The following is a 20,396-nucleotide window of genomic DNA, read 5'->3' as shown; positions in this document are numbered from 1 at the left end:
AATTTAGGTCAATGACTTTAACTTTACACTATTGATTTGGATTTTGTTAGTTTTTATCAACCGATTTATATTTCATTGCAGAGAATAGTGACGATCACCTGTCTCGCTTCGAATTTCTGTATAGTCATTGTTATTGTTACTCATGATGGTTGCATCAATTATACGAATCATCGAGATACATCGCATCGAAAGTGAATGCCGTAATTAATAAAAAAAAAATCATAAGTGACGTTATATGATACGAAAGATTGTCGCATAATATCACGCACTCTTTTCACAGAATGATGCAGGATGATACACGTTACAGAAAAGCAAGATTAGATGCACACGCTCACTGACAGTGGTTAGAAGGTGTTCTTGCCATTTATATGGCGTGCATTTAGGTCGGTGGGGGTAACGGTCCATGGTTTAGATAATGCTGTACAGAGATTGCTCCTGCATTCTACACGGTACAACGTCTTGAGAGACACTCAAGAACTCGCTGACGGTCGCTGGTTGGTCGTGGAAACTCCATGTAATGACAATGAGACAAACTCATCACACCATAAAATTCGTAATACATTAAACCGGATATTTTAAGACTGAGAAAAGAGTATTAGAAAGATTATCCAACAATACTGCAAAAATACTTTGCGATAGATTTATTAATATTCTTCGCAAATTATTTTCTTGCTTTTTCATATTTAAAAAAAAATAGAAAAAAACATTTAATAAGTATTTGTATATAAAAGAAACAAGCTGCCTTAAAAGACCCTAATTTAATTGCTCAATTGATACATTAGAACCGAAGATCTTACAAAGAATACATCCTTATTTTTGACAAGAATATAATTTTAACGGTATATCACAACTGCATGATTATATCGGCTTATACTAACTACCACATGATCAGAAAGATATTTCACGAAGACTGCAGGCATTATAGCTGCAGGAACAGTGGTGAACCATACCATATTAAGCATTATATATTACATTTTCATTCTATATCACATTAGCAAGCGAGAAATTCTATATCAAATTTATAGAAAAGAAGCAAACGGCTGCACGTGTCACAATGATTGTGATAACAATTACCATTCTTCCGTTAGCCGTTTTAAAGATTTAACGAAGGGTCTTCTCCGCGACATTCTCCTTCACATAATTGCGACATTCCTCGCGGCTGGTAGAAGCACTACATTTTCTGGTGCACCCACCCGCAACGGCCGCTCAGTTTTTTTAACATAGATAATCACAGGTAACGTTATAATTCACAAATTATGTCTTTGTATAGCGGAAATTAAGTAAAATTGGACATACTAATTTATTTTTTGAGAAAATATTCACCTACTAGCAGAATCTGAAATCATATCCCGTACAATCCGTATAATTTTAATGTTGAATCTCACATTCTCTCTCTCTCTCTCTCTCTCTCATTTTTTCTTACCAAACAAATATCAAGATCTCAATAAACTTTCTGTTCTAAACTTAATTTAAAATTTAGAATTTTTTATAAATTCAAATGCAATTTAATTTAAGATGATAAAATATTATATTCAGATTATTAATTAATTTCAATTTAAGATTTTAATTTTGAGAAAAAATTTAGTATCGAATGTTAAGAAATCTGAAGAAAAATGAGTTTTTATTATAAAATCACATTCTAAATTATTAAAAAATAAGAAAAAGTATAAGGAAATATATGTATAATGTTATAAATTGACTATTATATAATAGCCAGTAAAATGCGATAAAAGCCATCAACAAGAAGCGAATAATAAAAGGCAATTGATTGACCTATTAACGCCATTGCAATCTTCAAATGGAATCAGGATATTATGCACACACATTAGCGGTACAGCCTCTTTTCCGTAACTGGTTTGCACAACAGTCGTCTGCTTTACTTTGGCCTTGCATCGAACTATTTAAAAATCCAGTGCAATTTAAAAAAATTGTTTTTCTCTTCTTTGATTTATATCTAATTTTTTCAGCATGTTTGATTTATTTTAAAACATGACTTATAAGCAAACATAGTTCAAGCAATATACCGTTAACATAAAGTAAACAAATAAGAGTAAATGTTTACTGTGTTATGTTTAATTTTATAATTTTTTTATATACGACATTTTTTATTTGAAATTATAGGTATGTTTTAAGGCTATATTTTTATATCAATTTTATATTTCTCATGGCAATACATCCGCTATCGACAATTTTTTACTGATCCAATCAGCTTTTAATAATTAACCACAATCGTTTACGTTATAAATCCTGTAACTTGGATGGTTATCGCATAGAAGAACTTACTTCATAGAAAGTTAAAAACTGGAAAATCTTGTACGCAAGCGTAGTAAAATCCATAATTATTAATTCTGATTTTTATTCGTAATGCATTACTAAACGCCTCTATGCAATCGCTGATGATTCGATGTGAACCCAGAAACTCTTAAAACCGGAAATGTTCATCAAACTTATTTTTCGAGTCACAAAAGAAACATGATTTGTTAACCCACTATGCTCAGGCAATAAATTTTTGCTGTATGCAAAGCTAGTAGGCATCAACTTATTCTACTGGCCTGGAAACTTGATCTATCGCATCTGCATAAAGAAATATCACCGAAAGATCGTTTTTCGTACGCGACACGCACCGACAGGGTTGTAATGGCCAAGAGTGGATAACAAACATGTCATTCTTTGAGTATGTCGAGCACGTACGTATGTGCGCACCTGCTTTCACTCGCGATTACAGAGCAATGCACGACGAAGATGCCTATCGTTCATAGATGTCTGCACCGAGGCTTACGAGGCTTACGAGGCAAGAAGAAGTTGCACCACGGGCGAGCCTAGTGGGCGAAAAGCATGCTTGTTGGTTCGCAATATAACCTGTTTACTCTTTTGCCCGGTTGACCCAGTATGTCGACAGGATATGAAGTGGTAATATCGCTGCAACCGATTACCGATCTCGATATTCCAGCTTGTTATACATTCTCGAAAAGAGAGGTGTAAGAAACTGTCTGCGAGAAGATCAGTATCTTTTTCGACATCATCAATCACAGATCGGACTTTGTTAATTAAAGTCTAGTGATGGAAAATTTATAAGCGTACACTATATGAAATGTGGGTTTGTCATCGTCTATTTTAGAAAAGGTATGAGAAATTAAAAAAAAATGTTATAAAGAAAAAGACGTTTTTCATTCAAGTATATGTATAATCCTCTAGAATCTAGAAAATAATTACTTTATTAAAGATTAATGACAGCGTTATATATTTTCACGATAGAATGCAAATAGAAATTTGCAATTCGGAATATGTTGTTAACACAATTTATATATCTTTTTAAAAATAAATGATATATTCAATTTCTTCAAATACATCTCTGTTTGCAAACAGAGATTGTGCAGTTACCTATAAGTGAATTATTTATTTCAGCTTTGTCAATATATAAATCACTTCGACAACCTCATAATAATCAAGATCTGATATAAAAAATGAATACCCTGCTGCATATGATAATCCCCATGGTAAATTCGGACAGGTTCCTATGCATACCTATGGACATTTGCAGCAGGGTAAAAAAAGTGAACACAAATATACAAGACTTCACAGACCTTAACCTTGATGTTGGTGCACATTTACAATAATGTTACAAGCAATTTATCTTATTCTACGTTAAAAGCCGCAACCAATCGTTAATATCCACCCTGAACGCGCGAGATTTATCTCAATGGCTTACGGTTACTTTGTGACACTTTACGGCCTATTTCATAAAGATTATTATATGTACAGTTATATAAACAATGGCAGACAAATGTCACATAAATAATATTGCTAAATATCCATACATTTTTAATCGAATAAAATGCATCGTTTTAGTGTCTAAGAAACGTTTTAAACAATGTGAAAAAATTATTAAAAATATTGATAAAAAATTAATTTATATAAAAATAAAATATTTATAAACATAAAATCGCTTTTCGTGGAAAAAATTTTATAAACTAAATTTCGTAACAAAAAATCTCTTCACATTTTAAATCGCACAGAATAGTTATATTGCAAATATAACTGATATCTATTCATACTGTGCAATGTCACGTATTATTTTAATGAATATTATTAATTTATGTTCAACTCATTAATTCATATGAAGTAAACATGTATTTGAAGTCATATACAGTGGCTAGTTCGTGACTAGAGAAATGCTTCAAATTAACCCGGAAGAGCATCGATTAAGGTCTTTGACTGTCATCAACATTTGTAAACCACAAATTGTCGCACAATAATCGCACATTATAAACAGAAGATACACATTTTCTCAAGTTCTCACGGTCGCGAATCAGAAAATCAAAATACATATTTTTCATTTCCATGTTTAATCTATTTTTAATAAAAATCTACTTTTACGACTATTACATTCGCAAGCCATATAATAACCTCACATTATTAATTGGAACCAAATAGATTTATTTTCTAATGTGTTATTATATATTTCCAAAATTTAATCACTATAAATAATTTGAAATTATTTGCTCTGAAACATATATTTTCTTTAAATAAACGAATTAGAAGTCAGCGTTTATTATATCTATGCCATCTTTCATCAAACTCTTATAAATATGAAGATAAAATCATCTATACTTTCGATTCAAATTTATGCAATCTATCACCATTCCACAACTATCATCATCGATTAAATCATTTTCAAAGATAAAATCAAAATATTTGATCGCTCGACAATTAGTTTTTGATTTCTTTCAAAACAACATCGTGTCTACAATAAATAACACTAAAAGATATAATATACGGATTAAAGTATTAAATGGTACTCACTGTAAGTTTGTGATTTCTTATATACGGAAAATAGCATAAATATAAATTTTAATATCTGGTCAAATTGGATCCGCTTATTAATATTCATAACAACAAAATTGGAATCGTTTGCTTTTTATTATTTGCCATCGTAATCGCATCAAATTATTGAAATAGAAACTATGCCAGAGTCTCATAGAAAATATCTTCTTAAAATAAAAATTGTCGATAAAACGAGACATAATTGCAACTGCTTAGAAACTCATCCTCGTAAAGTGCGCGAAATTCATTTTTGCTACATGTATTAGTGTTTATGGTATTCAAAACAAATCAATCAAGATTGTAGATATAACATAATAAAACAACTTTTGTAATAGAATTAGAAAAATAAGAGCACTATAATAACATTTCTTTTCCCGAGTGTATAATAGCTATTGAATTCTAGCACACAACAAATGCGACTCACTGCATCTAGTTTAATTACCAATAAAACTACACGTTTTATAAAGCTATATTTGGTTACGAAGAGAAGAGTATTATGTATTATACTGTGTCTGATGTTATCGTGTCAAGATCATATATCATCAAATAGAGCAAATCGATGTCAATGGTCACAAGCGTAATTATTCGTGATAATAAAGTAATACGAGAAGTCAGATAGATATTGATATCAACAAATTAATACATTCACAGTACAAAAATTAAGTAAAAGAAAATAAAAATCAAAAGAGATGATATAAGTAGGGAGAGTAAGAAGCTGCGAACACCTAAGGGAAAAGTTAAATAAAGCCGCAAGCGATTATTTATCAATTAGAATTCTTTATTCAAAAGATACTCTAGTTATTTAGCTTTAAACTACAATAACTAACATTCATGTATCATAAATTATAATATAAACTATAATTTTAAACAAAAAAATAAAGTCTTTGCAAATACTTCGGAATTACCCGCTGCTACATGAGACAATGCTGAATCCATTTTGTTTTCTCAATATCTTTTGAATAAAGATTTCTATAATTGATAAATAAGCATCGGCTTTATTTAAATTTTCCTTTAGGTATTCGCAAATTTCCCTACTCTGCCCTACATCAAAATCATCAAAAACATGTAATGGTATTTACCCTAAACAGTGTATGCGTTCTATATATGATTATGTTATATTGTGGTGCTACAATAGTAGTGTATGCCACATTATGGTGTAGCACTAAACATATATGGAGATATCATACATAACTGAATGCGAGAAATGGAGTAGAGATGTGTACTCTAATATACTGCAATAGTTCATTCATATTTACCTCGTGTTTATATTACACTGTATATAAATAATTGATATCTTTCAAGTAACACTATGTTTTTTATTATAAATTAAGAATTTCCATTAAATTTTTACATGAAAAGAAATATTTTCATATGTAGAATAATCCCATGTCATATCTTTCAATAGAATTTAACGGAGGTTAAATTCGATTGAAAAGTACTATGCTCCAAAAATGTTTAACGGTGACTTTGATTATGGAGGTACTTATATACAATGTGTCGGAAATATTCTTATCAGTAACTGGTATTTTAATACAAGGTTGAATCTTGAATAGAATGTAAACGTAGGAAAACCTGATTCGCATGAGATGAGATACTTATCTAAAGGAGATATGCGTGCGCCCACAAATAAATATATCTTGATATCGTAGTGAATGTGCACTTCTGTAACAATCTACTTCATATTTCCTTTCCATCTTCGTACATTTCATTTTCGGTCCCGGTTCCATACTCAAACATGTAAGTAGGCTAGTAGTGCATCTCTATTATTATCATCCTAGTATGAAATGTGACACAGAAAGAAAACAAGTATTAGCGGATGGTTATATCTAATTTATCCGGTGCTAACTAAACGTTGTTTCATAAATTATCATCCGGTAAATTATCGTTTGGTCAGCTATCGTATTAACGCTTCAACATTATTTCTATCAACATTTCTCGTTGATGGTTTAAGAATAAATTCTCTAACAAGAGCCGCTGTGAAATATAATAAAAATAAGTATGTGGAATAGTTTTGTGAGACAAATTAATTATTTATTTTGTCAAATGCCACACAATCATCTAATAATGAATGTCTTTTTTTAATATTTACACTTCTCATAAAATATTGGTGCACACTCGTTCTGCATTCCATTCTACAGAAAATTGCACGTGGTATACATTGGTTGTATTAAAGTCTTGTGGACATTAAATTGTTTGCTATGAGAAAATTAATAGATTTATCTTTTAGTTCGGAATGTGGGCTATGCACGATTAGATAACGCGCCTTGATATATATACTTTACACATATATGTTAGTGGTGTGTGTGTGTGTGTATGCATATTCCTCAATTAAAATTAACACACACATTACAAAATTACATAAAAATTTATATAATTACCATTAAGAATATCGTGATAATATAAATACAAATTTAGCAAAATTTTATTAAAAGTTTTTTGGCATTTCGGCCATTGAAATTGCGATTTGATTGCGGTCACCGCATTTAATTAGTGCTGATAGGATTATATGATTTAACGGCACAATCTATCTTGCAGATCGTTTCGCTAAAAAATAAAACATCGATCACAATCACATCTGATTCATTTTTTAATAAAAATTAGTTATTTTTTAATTAGAAAATGATAATTAAATGTTAACATTAAAAATTGTTACCGCATTGTACCAAAAATGTTAACAAAATATATCAATTTAATCGAATATGCACAGCGTGCTAATAAAAACTTGGCTCACAATTATTTTGTCATAATGTGCAGATAATCCCGGGATAATGAATTAAAATAAACATATCAGACTAAAATAATATCAAATAATTGAGCTAAAGACAGGAGAATAATAAACTTAAATTGCGCCATTAAAATTATATCAAGTCGTATGATACTTAATAAGATTTAGAAAGTCTGGTGAATAATCACGTTGACACATATATAGCATCAAAAATATGCTAATCAAATAATATGATGTAAAGTTGTATAATTTAGCTATTGACATCAAGGATTGACACAGTATCCTCACTAATAAGTGGTGAAACGTAACTATCGTATCAATATCGGATTTGCATGATAATAGTTGATATAATAATGCTATATAATTTAAAAGATTATACTACATTGTGCATTTGATCTTATACTTACTCATTTTTAGTTAGACTTGACATAGATTCCTCTTTTTTGTTCTTCAATGCAAAATATTGGTTTCGAGATCGGTGTCAGATATCTACATAATTAATTTTTCGAATAACTATTATAAAGTTGGAATATTTATTACCAAGTCTAATGTTGATCACAGAAAATGTATGTAAAATAGGACATTGTATTAACTTTATATATAAAGTAGATAGATAATTGCATACAAGCATACCTTTTTATAAATGTTTTGATAATTTTAAGAATTACTTAAATAGAAAGAAAAGTAAATATTAATTTGTTCTAAGAGCTGTTATTTGTAATGTGTCATCTGTAAAATTGCTGCTGTATGTGTAAGTTAAGATCTAATATTAATGTCATTAAGATTAGACATCGTTAATCTTATTATATAATAATAATAAAATTAGAACACTATCTCTCATATTATTAAGACTGTGTTAAACTCTGATAAAGTATATAAAGTGCTTATAAATTTCTTATAGAGAAAGAAAAATAATCCTTATTAAACGAATAATTATACACTGATATCATAATGCTACGTATGAAACATACATAAACTTAATTATTAATTATTAATTATTATTTATGTTATTAATGATCGATTAGATTAAAAAAAAATAACACTTTAATACTTGCCTCGTAATGTATGAAATATATGTTCATATACTTAATAGGACCGTAATTCTACCATTCTAACTAAAAGGATTATACCCGTAGCAATAAAAAGTTTCTTTATTATCACGAGCATGTGTTTAATTAGTAAGGCCACTTAGCGGTATTATCACCTTGTAAATGAATTATTTTGTCCCAGAAAGCTCATTTGACAATCAAATGCACTACTTAAAAATGCAAGCACATTAAATAGTCACAATGATAATGCTCATTTATTTTATGCGATATCCATTTAGATATTGCATAATATTTAAATATAATACCCGATATATAATAAAAAAATCTTGTAATCTATAAAAAAGTAAATAGAGAGACTTTATCGATTAGAGAGATATTATCGATCTAAGTGTGTATGTATGGTATATAAAAAAATTATGAGTTCATATAAATAAAAAATTCTGTTCAAATTATAGAAATTATACTTCCAATATGATAAAGTTAATATTTTGTTAGATGTCTGTCAACTTTTACACGTTATATTTAAAAATAGGAGACATTAAACGATTACGATAAATAATTTTACGATTAAAATAATAAGAATACTTTACTGTTACTATCCTTCTCTCTCTATTCATAATAAACACTTTGTTTGACAATATAAATTACATTCGCAAATTAATAAAAAGAACTTGTTTATAATTTTATATTTTAATTTATACCTTAGTCTTCCTCTTTCACTTAATATTGGAATTCACTGGATTATCATACGTTTGAAATATAATCAAAATAATATCGATGTAACGCCAGTAAGATAATATTTGCAAGATTAACAAAATCATTTTGTCTTCGTTTTTTTCTTTTTATAACACACCGTTTTATCAAATTTATTAAATATAATTCAGTTTTTCTCGCGTCTGGTGTCTATAAAATTAATATTAATATTTTTAATTACATTAATAAATTTATATCAATTAACACGAAGAAACTTTCAGCGTGCCACCATCTCGTGGTAAATCCGCCAAACGTAGATACTGCTGGACGGTTTGTGCGCACGCACCAAGCCTTATCGATGAGAGTCGGCAAAGGCAAAGCCACCAGCGACATGGTTCATGGATCGAACGAGGGGAGTGAAGAGGAAGAAACGGCGTCGAGCGTGGAAGCGGAGCGTAGTAGAGAAAAAGAGAGAGAATTAGTGACTGGACTCTGGAGCGGGTCAGTCGGCTGGGAGCTGGGTGATCAGCTTGTCTGAATACGTCACATATGCCGTTTCTCTGAAGGTTGACGGGCTCTCATCAGATGTGCAGGTACAACGAAAACACGACGACGATTCACTAACACGTCGTCGTGACAGCAAAGTGGGGAAGAATAGGTGAACGTAGGTGAGGAAGAGAGGATACAGCCAACCGAGCCTAAAGACGTTAGGAGGGAAAAGATGTTTGGAAGAAAGGAAATCGGAGCACAAGATAAAACGCCGAAGGAAATAGACATTGATAAACCGTACTGGGATCAGAACACTTACCGCGGAAGGGCATTGCACTTCTTGACGGTAACGAACCCGCTTAACGTCTTCGCCACGAGCCAGCAACTTGAACGCGCGCGTGATGTCGTCACGAAATACAGGTAGTTGTAGCTATAATTAGTCTTTCTTTTTTATCCGCTCAGTTCGAACGCATAATAAATACGATGGCGTCATATGTTTTGCTACACACGTAGAGAACATGTGTTAGTTTAGAGCGTTACGTTGCATTTTGTTTACGTCTTGAGTTGGAGTTTTGCTTATTGTAGAATTACTTATCGCATTTTCAACTTTATCGAAAGAAAATCGCAACGAACAATTCTGTCTAGCACAAGCCATATATCTTTAGTTTACATGTTTTAAATTATTTCCTATATTGTATATAACTCATTTGTTTGTTTACTGTATAAATATGAAATAACGATCTGTATGTAATCTTGATATCGTCGTAGACAGGGCGAAGTCCTAGAAAAACAAGGAGTCACCGAAAACGAATTATGGAGATGCAAATATCTTTACGATAGCGCCTACCACCCTGATACTGGCGAGAAAATGCTGTTAATAGGCCGTATGAGCGCGCAAGTTCCCATGAATATGATGATAACCGGCTGTATGATGACATTTTACAAGTACGTAATCGAAATTATCGCAAAAAAACTTATTACGATAATGCGATAGCAACACTCAAATACTATGATTCTAAATGCCTCGTTAGGATCAGTGTTGCGCTTAGATAATTAAAAATTATCTAGATATAGATAAAATAAATAACACAAAAATGTATCTTAGATAAGATGAAGATGATTAACTTTATATTAATCTAGATAAAAGATGAAATTAAAAAATTTTTATCTAGATAATTTTTAAGATAATTTTGTTTTTAACTAACTATTAGGCAGTAAAACAATTTATTCACCCAATTTCTTCACCTCTAGATAACTATCCAAGAGATATCTCCAAGAATACAATGGAGATATAATCTCTTGGATAAGGTTATCCGCAACTTATCTGGAAGTGAAGAAATTGGACATTAGAATACAAAAAATCTATTTATATTTTCATTAATCTTTAATTTTTACGAATAAAAGTTTTTTGAATATTTCGTCTAACAAACGGTTTCTACGTGGAATTAATATTTGTTGTCCACAAATAAAAAGGCGCTCTACTGGCACCGATAATGGCAATGATGTATCATACTTAAAAAAAATTTGTTTGACGTGTGGATATAAATTATAAGAATATCTAATCCCTTATTGAATTTATCTTCTAAATATGAAAGTACTTCAATGTCGCTTTGAATTATGACTGATGTCATATTAATTCCAGTTTTATTTATATCATAAAAAAATTCTCATCATTACTACTACTACTATATAAAAATTTTTTTACAATACTCTTCTACAATCTTAGTTAATTTGAAAAAGATTTTATCTAAGATAAGATAAAGATAATCTATATTCTTAATAATCTAGATAAAGATAAGATAAAGCCATTTCTTCATCTATATAATTATCTAGATAATTTTATCTAGATAACAGAAAACACTGGTTAGAATACATTAAATAGTATTAGATATAACGCTTTTCTATATCTTTGAAGTATTAGATATAATTGTATCTCTCAGTGGCTACATTTACACCGTGCATTTAGACTGCGGCCTCCTATACAATATAGATGTCCTTTATTCTGTAGATTAAATAAAACTTATCGTATAGGTCGCAGATTAAGCGCACGGTGTAAACGTAGCCTATGTTAGAGTACAGTAATATATTTTGATAATTATATCTTTCGACTTTTACATTTCTCGAAACGGTCAAAGTTTTAAACAGAAGCAAATAAACAAAAGGATCAAATATAATTATTTTTCAATCTTAAACAACATAGAATTTAGAATCATTCAACAAACATTCAAGAAATTATCATTTAAGAAGTCGTTAAAAAGATTACGAATTAAATCTACCTGTCTAATATAGTTATATAAGAATGCGTTATTATCGCGATGCATTATCTTGTAGATCAACGCCGGCTGTAATTTTCTGGCAATGGGTCAATCAGTCATTCAATGCAATAGTAAATTATACGAACCGTAGTGGTTCGAGTCCGATTCCAATGGAAACTTTAGCGCAGAGTTACGTCGGCGCTACAGGAGGCGCTGTGATAACGGCATTGACTCTGAACCGTCTCGCTCAACGTGGACCACCGCTGGCAGGCCGATTAGTGCCACTGGCGGCAGTTGCGGCGGCTAATTGTGTGAATATCCCTCTTATGAGAGTCACTGAACTTCAAAATGGTATTGAATTACAAACCGAGGACGGCACAAAAGTCGGCCATAGTAAACGAGCAGCTAAACAAGCAATAGCAACTGTGACATTATCTCGAATACTTATGGCCTCTCCGAGTATGAGTAGGTTTTATTGCATTTACTTTTTATAATTCATTAATCAAATTTCTAACGAGTTTATCACTGATAATGAGAGCTAATTACGCTAATATTAATTAACGGTAACCCTAATGAAATGAAATCTTTTTCTATATTTATAGTATATCATTATGGATATAAAATCATTCATGAACAAAAAAGTTATATGAATATTATTATCATATTAACTATTTAAATAGCTCTATTTTTGTCTAAAGAACTTACATCTTCTTTAAAACAATTAAAATTGATATAAATATCATATTTATGAAGATATATAGAGATGGCAATGGAAAGCATTTTATTTCATTATTGCAGTATTGGCGCCAATAGTAATGAATTACCTAGATCGAAGACAGCTGTTACGTAATGCGAAATGGGCTGCTGGACCAATTCAAGTTTTAATTTGCGGAGTGTGTCTCACTTTTGCAACGCCGCTTTGCTGTGCTCTCTTCGCACAGCGCGTTCCTATTTCAATAAATCAACTGGAATCTGACATACGAGAGAAAATACGATTGCACGATACTAGTCTGGAGACTGTATATTACAATAAGGGCCTTTAAACGACGTGACAAAGATCGTGCATCTTGAATTTTTCATTCCAAGAACACAGTCTATTCTTGAAAAACTCAGGTACACACATTCCCGAACAGAACATTCGAAAGCATACATTATCACGGATTTCCATCGCTTCGTAAGTGATTCATTCTTGTTGGTACTTATACTTCCATAAATACCAATGTTCATGTATGATCATCAAATAAAAATTTGCAAAAACTCGATCATATCACGGTGTCTAGTCAAATCTCGAAAAAAAATCATTAAAAATTCTTTGATGTTTCTTATTCAAACTTTCATATAAAATTTTTTTTAAATTCTTTACACAAAAATTTTTTGAATTATGATAAAATATTTTAATGTTCTCGAATAAAAAATCTTTGGGACTTTCTAAATTTTTAGACTTCCTAGATAATAAACATCCTGCTTACGATTCAGAAAGGAGTCTCTTAGCCTGCATATACGTCCAAACAAACGCATACATATCTCTCGTTTTTCGGCCTGTATGTATAACGAATATCTTAGTATTTAAGAGTCGTCTAAATGTTTTTTCCTTGAGAGAGAAAGGGTAACGAAGACAATAAAATTCAAAGTTGAGTGTTTGAAACGAGCATTTATTATATATCTTAACCCACAACTGCAATTTATCTGAGATAATTTAAGCGTTATGATGGCTATTCAAAACAATCACATCATATGATGTCAATTTTTGATCGCCAACATGTTGTACACGAGGTGGTGGTTTAATTTTACGACCGAATCTACCAGTTTTGCGTTGCCATAAACCGCTCCTCGGGCGATTTCCCAATTCTCGATTTTTCTGTGCGCTACCAATTGGAATAGAATCGTGTTCGATATTCGATAATCGACCAACCGTAGCCATACACGACTCATGAAGACTAAATAGTTTCTTACTAGGCATCTGTACTACCACACGATTTTCCTCTCGCTTTGTTACTGTTCCGACGGCACCCGCAGAGTGAATTAGGAACCCACCCATTCCCGGATACTTTTCTACACAATGAACGAGAGTTCCCATGGGTAAAGCACCAAGAGGATAGGCATCTCCCTCCGAGGGTCTCAAAGGATTACGCGGTATTCCTCGATGAGTACGTATTATGTCGCCCGGTTTCATATTTTCCGTAGCTAAAATATATTTCAATTCACGACCGGTACCGATCAACGCGACAAAACTTGTTCTACAGCCATCCTTAAAGACTTGTAGGACTTTTTCTTCCTTTGGCGGTTCGTTAAGGTCCTCAGGTCCATCCCTGATCCACTTGATCCAATGATACTTGTGCTTTATGCCACCCCCGATACCCTTGGCTACTACTCTGCCTGTTTCATAAAAGCGATTCATTCTTCTTTATTTTCACTCATTTAATAGTGGTTAATCTAGCTTCGCATAAGATGCTTCAATAGAAAATATATTCATGAGCGAAATATTTTTGAACAAAATATTTAATTTAACCAAAAGCATCGATATTGAATGAAAATTAATTTTAATTCAAAAATTATCTTTTCTAACATTGCGATTGTCTATCGTGTGAATGGCTATCTATTCTTATAAAACAAACCAATAAAAATTATATAGATACATGTATTTTGATATAATGTTCGTAATATATAATATCAAATTTCTTTCTCAATGAAATAAATCGCGCCTAATCTGAACCGATACGTACGTTATCTGTATTATCTACCAATAGTTTTCTACTTTCGCCAGTAGAGGTCAGACCTCTCAAGAGTAGTAACAATCTATACACGGTATATGACACGCAATATTGAGTTTTATCCCCATTAATTCGTAGAGAACTTATTAGTAAAGATAAGATACATTTCAAAAAGGAAAGCTGATACTGGAGTAACGATATTATCTCACGTACCTGTGACAGGATCTCTGCCTGCTAGATTTGTAATGTTCAAAGGCTTCACCGTGTATTCATTTTTGAAATGGACGATTCTTCGAAAGGCTTTGCCTTTGCCTGGTTCTGGTAGCTGCACGAGTTTCCATTTGTATCTTCTTGATATCTGAGACAACACCGAAATTGTTAAACCGACGAAATTAGATATTTGTTGACCGAAAACACGACGTGTCAACGTCGCAGCAGACATCTTGGAATAGATGAACCATAGACTACTTAAAAGTGGTGCCATCTTCGCAAACACAGCTCTTGCCGTAATTCTGACCGATATCCCTTCATCGTTGGAAAGTAAGGTAGGTGTTTCTTAATAATAAAATCAGACGTAAACGACTATAAGCTTCAAAAATAGTCAAAAGGGTTCACCGCTGATGTGAAGTTTATATACATATATTTATAAAGCACGATGTAATATACTTTTTTGGAAAAAGATTAATATTTGTAATATTTTCATACATATATTCAATCAAATCGGATATAATAATTATCTACTAACATTGTAGAATGCATATCTTTAATTGCATTTTTATATTGAGAAAAAGAACGAATGTTAATTGTATAAATTAAACAACTGATACAAAACATTAATTTTTTTTATATTTAATGAATTGCGAAGGATTAATATTTATCTCCAAATGATCTCTAACATTTAAAAATATGTAACTAAAAAAATAATTACACTATATCTATATTTTTGCGAAAATTTTCTGCATCGATTTTTAATAAATAAATTTGGTAATTGATGCAAAAAAATACACAATTAAATTTTGTTAGAATTTTTGTCGTATCTTTGAAAACACGTTACGTAAAGTCGTACAATCAAAAACCATGGTTATATATAACTACGGCTCTAATAATGAGGCTGAAGTTCAGTCGCGCGAACGCGCACAGATATAACGTGCCAATTAGTCGACATTCCTTAAGATTTTCGCCACGCAAAGCGACAACAAATAAACGCTAAAATAATGTGTGCCGTGTTATTATATCGGCAAAAGCCGCACGCCATCCGTGGCGAACGCGCACGAGGTCCCACATAAAGGAACGAACGAACGGCGTAGAGGGGAACGCTTAATTGGCCCGGGGTAATTATTTTATTAAGTGAGAAGATGGCGGATGGAATGTTAAGAGAGAGCACGCTGGTGCGGTCTGCCGACTAGGGGACGCCGACGGAAACGGCTCAGGGGACGGACGAGAAGAAGGGGTGAAAGTGAGGGGGTGGCGGAGTCTGATAGCGCGACGGTAGCGCAGGGTGAGTGTGACTGTGTGGAGAACGTTTAAATACCTACGTACCCACCGACGATTGTACTCCGTCAGAGCGGTAGTTTTCCGTGTAGGTGAAACGCGGCCGCAACTCTCGGTTGCGTATGTATGTATGTATACATATATATATATATATATATGTATGTACGTACGTGCCTCACGTGCACGCGCAATTCTCACCGTCACGCACGTTCATGCGCTTGCCTCCCCGACCTCGGCCGTCGTTCCCTTGTCTGCTTCTGTCTTGCCGCAAGAGAGAAAGGCGAGAGGCGAGGGAAGAAGCCACGAGATAAAGGAGGATGGCGTACGCTTTTGCGCGCGCGTTCAGCGTCTCCGCGTTGGTCGTGAAGGAGGAACATCTATTACCCGGTACATAGACCGGAAGGGGGGTCGAAGGAAGTGGAGGTTGGAATCGTCCAGGGAGGGGTGCGGGCAAGAGTAGTCGAGCGGCAAATTGTCCGCCATCTTACCCACCTTATACCTTATCTCACACCCTCGCTCGTAACCACCCTTATCCGCCCCTTCCTCCGCTATGCTTTCCTCCAACCAGACCCTCTCACCCTACACACGCCGTTCTTCCCCGTTGCCCCGCTTAACCTACCTCCTCTTCATCGTATGGTCCTCTCTCACTCTCTCTCTCTCTTTCTCTTTCTTCTCTTTCCTTTACCTCTCCCGCCCCCCTCGCCCGCCCTTTCTCTCGACAGCCCCCGTTGCGCCACCGCCTCCAAAGCTTTAGATTACCTACCCCTTATAAGCGCTCGTGTTGCCCATTTATTACCACGACTCCCGTGACTACCACGACCGAAAGACCAACCGCCCCCACTTCCTTCCCCGCGCTCCCTTTCATCCTTCACCATTTTCCACCGTTCATCCCTTCTTCTTGTCTCCTACCACCTTCGACGCGTATCGCCCGCGCGTATTTCCTTCGTTTCTTCGTTCTGTTCTTAAGCACCACCGCGATCCTTATTAACGCTTTAACGCTACCATTACATAACTACGCGTGCCCGCTCCCCGACTCGAGCTCGAATAACACGATTAGTCGAGTTTACAGAGAATTACTCATACTAGGAACTATGTCTCTCTGTAGCGCGTTGTTGCGCTCTATTCGTCTATCTATAGATTTAACAGCGATCGAGTGGCTCCCGAAACAAGCACCAGTTTACTAATGAACACTCTCGTATTGTACTTATGTGTTACTGCGATCACAACTAACATACCAACTTTATTATACTTTGTTTTCAGACTCTTCTTCTTAATCTTTCTTTATCTTAATCGTACCTTTTTATTTTTCATTATTCTCACCTATCTTCCAACATTTTTTCCTATCTAGGAGAAAGTGGGGGAACTGTGCGCAGCGGGTAATTGTCCTGGTTTGATATTTTTCCAATGGATGAAGACATCACTGTGGTGAAATTTTTACGCAGGAGATCGTCCTCTTAAGATATAACTATAAAAGATACGACGTAAATACGTTACTACCCAGAGAAATACAAAAAAGTAAAATCACATCTTTTCTTGTTATTTTAGCATTCAGAAAATAAGGTGGTAAGTCCGTATTTTTAATTTGTTTGTTGAAAGTTGCATACGTTATTAAAGTATGTTATTATGTGCGTCTTTTGAGCTGTTATTTATTAAGTTTGGTTAAGAAATGTTGAAGTAATCGTATTTCATATCGAGTCAGATCGCGGCGGGCAACTGTGCGCAAGCGTTTCGAAATGCGCACAATTACTCATCTTTCATATACTGTATGACTAGCACTAATTTTTTCGTTTTTTCTTTGCATTATTTTATTTTGTCATTTTATTTTGCCAAAGTCTATGTGCATTATTATTATATTAGTTTTGTATTTTTGCTTAATATATATAATATATATTTAAAATATATTTGATATATATTTATATTGCAATATAATAAATATATTTTCTGATTTCTTTGTCAACATTCCATAAATCATTCATTTCCTACGACTTTTGCTTTGCGCACAATATTACCTAACTCATGCGCACAATTCTCGACGCGCGAGCAATTGTTTCGGTTTTTGCTAAATACAACCTTATTGAATGAAAATCTGTTCAATATGAGGATACGTAATGGTAGAAAAAATGTTTATAGTTTCTATTTCCATACTTATACCACTTTGAACTTGGAAAACCATTCCAGAACAATAAATTTCCCTTAGGTGCGCACAATTCACCCATCTTTCATATACTATATGACTAGCACTAATTTTTCTGTTTTTTCTTTGCATTATTATTTTATTTTGCCATTTTATTTTGCTAAAGTCTATGTGCATTATTTTCCCCTATTTCTTTTCGTTTTCCATTATTGTTCCGCAGTCTTTATTATTTTACGAATTATAACGTAATAAAGGTACATCTGTTTGAAACGTAGCACTACTATCTACTTTTCAACTGCGAATAATATTAATCATGTTTGCAGAGAATTACGAATACGAGAGCGATTATTCAGAATGTGCTATTATTCTGTATTTGCTTAAAATTTAGAACATACGATTTTCTAATGAAATGCATTCATACATTGTCAATAAATTCGGCCCTATATAATTCCCTATATAAGTTTGAATGAAAATTGATTGCCAAAATTAACTTCCCTGTATATTCTTTATTTTTTGTTTTCTTTTTTATTTTATTCTATGGTTTATTTTCACTTAGTTTTCAACCACACCTAACATTTCCTTTGTTTCATACTATTCCCGAGCACCTTATTATCTTCAACGCTTACTATTATATATAGCTATGCTCGCGGTTTACGGCGAGAGACTCAACACGATTAAGCGAGTTTACGACGAATTACGTGTATTAGAACTATATGTCTCTTCAAAGTGAGTACCGTTTCTATTCGTTTAGAGGTACGAATTATCGAGTCTTTGTCATAATAAAAACTGCAAAGCGATATTAAAAGGTCACCCTTTGGAGGTATGTATAAATTCTTCATTAAACTAACTTCTGAAAATTTGGTCCTCGTATATTTAACATTAAATGTGTTAGATCCTGTGCTTTATGTGCTTAATATGAAAATCGCATACGCGCAATGTAAACAGATGAAATGGGACAACGCAATGAGAATTAGATAGCTACATTTAGCGCTAAATGTACGTTTAAAATTCAAATGTGTTGTATATTTCTGACGCAATTCGCGCTAAGTTAAAGCTCGTATATTTATTTTTCAACGTGCGATAATTAACTTGCACATGCTTGCATTACGAAAAGTCACGGTATTGTTTACAACGTGAACAGCGCACTTACTTTTCATGACGCGCATGCTGTTTAAAATAATATACTAAATTGTATTTTCTAAAGAGCTAAAAATTGTAATTGCGCTATAAGACAATATTTTATATAAAGGTATCAAAAAAATGTTATGCATACGATAATGATTTATATTTTATGCAAAAATATAACGTAGCATACAATTATTATGCTCTAAAATTTTTATTTTTAAATAATACGTAACTGCAACGCTTTTAAATGCGGTACTGTTTATCTCACGATGATATCATATGCAAGTTATTCTGTACTATATTATTCCGTAAGCAGCGGTATTTAATGCGTACGACGCGGCAGTTTTAACGCGGGATTTTCGCCCGCTGAAGAATAGTCTTGATATTAGATACGCGAGAAAAGTTCGAGGAGGCGAGAAAAAGCCCGTAGGAAAAAACCGAGAATGGTGGTCGATGAAACGCTTCCGCAGGGACGAGTTGGAATGAACCGCGCGTGGAAAGCTGCTGCGGGGGAGGAGCAACGAGCGAAAGAAGAAGCGAGAATGATGGAAAAAAGTGGGCCCGTGCATAACTACAGGAAAGATAAAGAGAGAAACAAAGAGAGGTAAAAAGACAGATAGAGAAAGAGCGAGCCGAAAAGTACGACGCAGGGATAGCATTTCGCGTTATAAAGTTTTCCGGGTAACCGCAGGAAAGGGGAAGACCAGGAAGGATGGTAAAAAGGACGACGCGAATGCACGACGAAAGACGAACGGGGCGAGAGAGGAAAGCGGTTTCGGTTGACGGGCGGTTGCTTCGGCCCTGTTCTCGTTCGTTTCCTCTCAATTCGTCGGCCAGCGGCACCGGAGAGAAATCTACACACGGAGAACGGGGGTACGGGAGAATGGAGTCGCAGGATGA

General features: G+C 33.4%; 2 protein-coding genes across 2 annotated transcripts; one reads left to right on the top strand and one right to left on the bottom strand.

The window, feature by feature from the left end:
* Positions 1-9,773: 9,773 nt before the first annotated feature.
* On the top strand, positions 9,774-13,298 carry Sfxn1-3 (Sideroflexin-1-3). Its single transcript, XM_018455389.1, has 4 exons — positions 9,774-10,200; positions 10,549-10,725; positions 12,112-12,500; positions 12,834-13,298. Exons 1-4 carry the CDS (start codon positions 10,013-10,015, stop codon positions 13,076-13,078), a joined length of 999 nt encoding a protein of 332 aa, XP_018310891.1. The 5' UTR covers positions 9,774-10,012; the 3' UTR covers positions 13,079-13,298.
* Positions 13,299-13,673: 375 nt separating this feature from the next.
* Positions 13,674-15,192, bottom strand: mRpL2 (mitochondrial ribosomal protein L2). Its single transcript, XM_018455462.1, has 2 exons — positions 14,960-15,192; positions 13,674-14,411 (listed from the first exon to the last, which is right to left on the bottom strand). Exons 1-2 carry the CDS (start codon positions 15,186-15,188, stop codon positions 13,732-13,734), a joined length of 909 nt encoding a protein of 302 aa, XP_018310964.1. The 5' UTR covers positions 15,189-15,192; the 3' UTR covers positions 13,674-13,731.
* Positions 15,193-20,396: the final 5,204 nt, after the last annotated feature.

Source organism: Mycetomoellerius zeteki, unplaced genomic scaffold, assembly GCF_001594055.1.
Source record: "Mycetomoellerius zeteki isolate Tzet28-1 unplaced genomic scaffold, Tzet1.0 scaffold113, whole genome shotgun sequence".
In the NCBI taxonomy this organism is placed as follows: Eukaryota; Metazoa; Arthropoda; class Insecta; order Hymenoptera; family Formicidae; genus Mycetomoellerius; species Mycetomoellerius zeteki.
The sequence above is the reverse complement of the archived record's forward strand: the minus strand, read 5'-3'. Positions and strand labels throughout refer to the sequence as shown.